Source organism: Myotis davidii, unplaced genomic scaffold (assembly GCF_000327345.1).
Source record: "Myotis davidii unplaced genomic scaffold, ASM32734v1 scaffold169, whole genome shotgun sequence".
NCBI classification, from domain to species: Eukaryota; Metazoa; Chordata; class Mammalia; order Chiroptera; family Vespertilionidae; genus Myotis; species Myotis davidii.
Window position 1 is genome coordinate 1,977,519 of NW_006383005.1, and position 5,236 is coordinate 1,982,754.

Below are 5,236 nucleotides of genomic sequence, written 5' to 3' on the forward strand. Positions count from 1 at the left end.
CACGCACATCTCCATGCCCTCGATGTGGGCCTCGATCTCCTGCAGGACGCGGGCGTGCCGCTCTGCCTCCTCCGCGCTCCGCACGCCCTTGTTGATGCGTTCCGCCACCTGCTTGATGTTCCGCTGTGCGTCCAGCAGGAGGGGGTGGTCCGGGTGGTCCTCAGGGGTGTGCTTCAGGAGGTCCTGGGGTGGGAACAGGGACCAGATCTGTCTGCTAGCTGCCCTGCTGGGCCCTGGCCCCACACTGACTCTGCAGCAGGAGGGACTATGGGCAGATGTCACAGAGGACTTCCTTTCCTACCAGAGCCCTGGGGACTCAGCCTCAGAGCCCCCGGCATCCCCACACGCCTCCAGGCCTTACCCACCTTCACCAGAAGCTCATAGCGTGGGATCCGCTGCACGGGCTTGATCATGAGGTCGGACAGCGCCTGCTTCTCCTTGTTCTCACGCATGCTTTGCTGAAATCCCAAACAGGGCGGATGGGCAGCCGCGTGAGGTATGACACGCAAAGAAGAGACTACCCAGGAAGCCCCTCCAGCTCAGCCCGAGGGCAGAAGTTGACCCTGGCTAGGGCTGTGATGCCCAGGCTGGGAGCTCCTGGGGTCCCCAAAGCTGGCCCAAGGTGCGGGTGGCTTCCATCCCCCCAGCCCCGGCCCACGGTACCTCTAGGAACTTGAGAAAGGCAGGCCTCGCCTCCTTAGCCACACGCACGGCATCCTTCGCGTTGAGAAAGTTATCAATGTAGGCAGAGTAGATGTTGACCAGGACATCCTTGGAGAACTGTGGGTGAAGACACAGGCTGGAGACCCTCAAGGTGTCCCTTACTCCACCTCACCCTGTCCTGGTTTCCATTGATTCAAGAGACAATGTTCTTTCATTGGTACAGTCCCTGAGAGATAAGGCATGTGCTCTTGTGTTGTGTGTACATGCTGTATGTGTGACTGTGTGATGAGGTGTGTACATGTGCACATACACACGTGTATCTTGTCTGCATGCGTGTCCATCCATGTGCCTGGATGTGTGCTGTGAGCTCAGACCAGGTTCTCTCACTTCCAACGGGGGCACTTCCATCCCTGGGTCTCCAACTCCACCAAATCCAGGCAGGCAGGTCTCCCTCCTCCCTCTCCTCTGAGCAACACAGGCTTGTCCTAGCTGCTTGGCCTTTGCTCATGTAATTCCCTCCACCACGAATGCCCTTCCCCTCCCACGCTCACTGGTCCTCAGGGTTGGGCTCCAGCTCGACCTCCTCCAGGAAGCAGCTCTGCCTGGAACTACACCGGGTCCCTGGGCTTCCCTGACCTCAAGACAAGTTTTCCCTCTCCAAGGAAACAGCTGCCCCATCCCACCCAAGCAAGCCCCGCTCAGGGAAGGCACACAGCTGGTGGCCACTACCTGCTGCTTGGCTGACAGCTGGGCTAAATGTCGGGGTTCTTGGTCAGAAGCCCTGGCTGGGAGCTGAGACACCCAGTTCCTGTGCCAGCTGCACTATGGATGACTGGGGGACCTGTCGTGGTGTTTCTGGTTCTCCTCTGAGCCTCCAAGCCCATGAGCCCTGCCCATTCCCAACTCCCCAGGTGTGCCTCAGGGTGGAGGCTGAAGCAGCTCAGGAAGGAAGACTGTCCCCACAAACTGCCCCCACCCTGGGACAGAGCACCCTATGCTGACCCCTCCCTGGAGGCAAGGACTCCTTTTGCACCCCGTGGTCAGCATCAAGATCTGAGTGCCTGGCCCTAACCGGTTTGGCTCAGTGGATAGAGCATCAGCCTGCAGACTGAAGGGTCCCAGGTTCGATTCCAGTCAAGGGCATATACCTTGGTTGTAGGCACATCCCCAGTAGGGAGTGTGCAGGAGGCAGCTGATTGATGTTTTTCTCTCATCGATGTTTCTAACTCTCTATCCCTCTCCCTTCCTCTCTGTAAAAAATCAATAAAATAAAAAAAATAATAATAATAAAAGATCTGAGTGCCTGGCTGGTGTGGCTCAGTGATTGAGTGTCAACCTGTGAACCTGGAGGTCAGGGTTCAATTCCCAGTCAGAGGACATGTTCAGCTTGTGGGCTCCAGCCCCAGTGTGGGCGTGCAGGAGGTAGCCAATCAGTGATTCTCTCTCATCCTTGATGCTTCTCTCTCTCTCTCTCCCTCTCCTTTACTCTCTGAAATCAATAAAAATATATAGAAAAAAAAAAGATCTGAGTGACACTGAGGGTGGTGATGGGCTGGAGATGTCAGCACTCGAGCTGGGGTCCCATCACCACCAGACCAAGGTTCTCATCACATCGGTTTCAGGCCAGCAGAGACCTTCGAAGACCTTCTTAGGCCCAAGGCCCACTCACGTCATCACAAACACATCCACATCCCATAAAATTGGATGTTCTTTTGTTCTGCTAGTACAATTTTTAGAAGGAGTTTTACAATTTTGCTTCTTGAAATTATTTGGCTCTGAGTAACTAATTTGCATTTGACTATAATTTATTCATCATCATCATGCATTCTCGGAAATTCTGGCAAAATAACAAATGAATTCTAAATTTAATAAAGAAAATGGCATATTATGTTTTACAGACATTTGGTTAAATGCTTATTAGTTTTGTTTTTTTAAACATGTTTTATAAAAACTGATTTAGGAGAAGGAAAGGGAGAAAGCAAGAGAGAAAGAAACATCGAGGAGAAACATCGATCGGCTGCCTCCCGCACTCCCCCTGCTGGGGATCAAGCTCGTAACCTGGGCATGTGCCCTGATCTAGAATCGAACCAGAACCTCCTGGTTCAAGGATTGATGCCCAGCTGGCATCTTTTTGAGTTTTGAAGCAATCCCTTTTCAAAGGCCCCAGTCTCTAATACAGCTTTTTTTTTTTTAAATGAGCATTTATTTGAGCCAAACTGATGACATAAGGCAGGGAGCAGGATCTCAAATGCTCCTGCAGAATCTTGGAAAGCGTGAAGGCGGAGGGTGAAAGGGAGCACAGGGTGGGACAGAGCATGAGCTCTGGAACCAGGTTTCTGGGGGTTGAACCCTGCACCACCTGCTCACTACGACTTTGATCAGGTTATCATATTTCTCTACCACAGAGCCACCAACTTTAAATTCAGGGTAATAATACCACCTTCTTCCTGGCGTTGTTGATAGATAGAAGGTGGGGCAAAAGTAGGTTTACAGTTGTTCATATGGAAAATAATACAATAATTAATAAAACAAGAATAAATTGTTTCATGTACTCACAACTGTAGGTCGACTTTTGCCCCACCCTGTATACTGTATCTAGACTAATGCCTGGCACATACTAAATGCTAAAGAGTTAGCTATTATTATTGAAATATCTGGTGGAGAAAAGAGCTAGTCAAGGTAGGAGTTGAGGTTAGGACTAGCATCTGTTTGAGGTCTGGGGCAGCGTCGGCACCAATTCAGGGTCAGCAACCTGAGTTGGGTCCAGGATCAGGTCAGTGTCTGGTTGGGATGGGGCATCCCATCAAACCCTGGGATTGGGCAATGTCCAGGTTCAGGTCAACCCAGGGCCTGCGGTCAGTGCCAGTGTCCGGTCAGGTTCTGGGGTTACATCTGGGATCAGGTGAAGTGGAGTGAGGTGGGGTGAGGGGCCCACAGCAGCAGCCAGCCCCGTCCAGGAGGGGCCTGAGGTGGCGAGGCTGTGGGGGCTGCAGCCGTAGGCAGCAGGGCCACTCACCGACTGGATGAGCAGGTCTCCCACCTTCTGCTGGGCGTGCCAGGTCTGCACGCAGTGCCGCACCTGCTCCAGGAACTGCTCGTGGTGCTCCAGGAGCTCCGGGATCTGGTCGAAAATCTCATCCACCAGCGATGGGTCACACAGCAAGGAGTTCTCGGGCTGCTTCAGTGGCTGCATGTAGCCCTGGGGGGACCCACGAGGTCAGTGTAGGTCCCCTCAGAGATGGCACCCCCACCCAGTGGCATAGGTGCACACAGTCACCCAGGCCTGCAGCTCAGGGCCCTGCCTCTTGGATCTCCCTCATTAGACTCAGAGCTCTAGGAGGGAAATAGGAAGGCCTATCCGCATGCCCCTCACTGCACAGCCAGTGCCTGGCATAAGATGGGCGTGAGGGGCTCAGGAAAGGTTTGTTGGATGCATGAACAAGCAGATTTTGGAGTGAGGAAAGCAAGAAGACTGGGCTCCCTGGAGACCCATAGGTACACACTAAGTCAGCTAATGTTTTACGGAGCACTTACTATGTGCTGGGCACCGTGCAGACTGGGTGACACCAGTGAACAAAAAAGAGAAAAATTCCTGCCCTGAAAGGGTTTACAATCTAGTCAGATAAAATACACAAATAAAATAATAAAAACAAAGCACATTTCATCAAATCTAAGATGTATCTTTAAGAAAAAAATTTGCTGTCAATTAAATGATGATGTGCATTCAATTAGAAAATGCACCTTGATTTCAGAGATGAGAAAATGTGAAGAACGGGTCTCAGAACTGACTACCTGTGGACAGCACATGGTAAGTCTCAAGATGATAGATAACCACTGTGGGGAAATGAAGCAGGGAGGGCATGGAGGCCACATGGGAAGTTACAGAGGCTGCTGGTGACACTATCTGAGCATTCTTTTAACAGTTTTCAGATCTGCTAGTCAGTCTGTGACTAAACCTGTTTTTCACTTCAAATCTGCATCCAGTGGTGTTTCCTGCGCATAAACAGCCCTTGCTCGGTGGCTAGTGTGCTCGGGGAGAGGCCGCCCTCTACTGGCCCGAACTGTAACTGCAGGCCAAAAAACCTTGAAGAACTATACTGTAGCATGCAACATTGTAATAAAAGGTATATTAAACATTTAAAAAATCTGACTTGTTTTGTAAGAAAAATTCCAGAAAGTAATGCTCAACAGAATCCTCTCACGTGGCTGGGATTCTGAACGGGCCAGGGGCGATGGTGAGGAGACAGGCTGGCAGCCTTCCTCTCTCAGCACTGGCCAGTCTGAGCCAGTGAATCTGACTCCTCTACCTCATATAAGTGGAATCACACAGTATTTCTCCTTTTGTGACTAACTTATTTCATTGAGCATAATGTCCTCAAGGCTGATCTATATTGTAGCATGTGTCAGAATTTCCTTCCTTTTTAAGGCTGAACAATATCCTGTTGTTAGGTACATACTCTCTGTGCACTTTTGCATCATCATTTGTCCTCATGTGTGGTCTGTCTGTCTGGTTCCTGCTGGTCTCTGCCACAGACTGTGAGCTCCGGGAGACAGGAGCTTCTCTCTCATGCTC

General features: G+C 51.1%; 1 protein-coding gene across 1 annotated transcript in view; it reads right to left on the reverse strand.

Moving 5' to 3' along the window:
• Positions 1 to 5,236, reverse strand: part of ARHGEF17 (Rho guanine nucleotide exchange factor 17) — a gene marked incomplete at its 5' end in the record, with an annotated part of 58,691 nt that overhangs the window by 13,075 nt on the left and 40,380 nt on the right. Inside the window, 4 exons of the mRNA XM_006777971.2 lie at positions 4 to 183; positions 366 to 458; positions 664 to 780; positions 3,680 to 3,862. Of these exons, the coding sequence (XP_006778034.1) occupies positions 4 to 183; positions 366 to 458; positions 664 to 780; positions 3,680 to 3,862 (573 nt within the window). The remainder of the gene's footprint in view (positions 1 to 3; positions 184 to 365; positions 459 to 663; positions 781 to 3,679; positions 3,863 to 5,236) is intronic.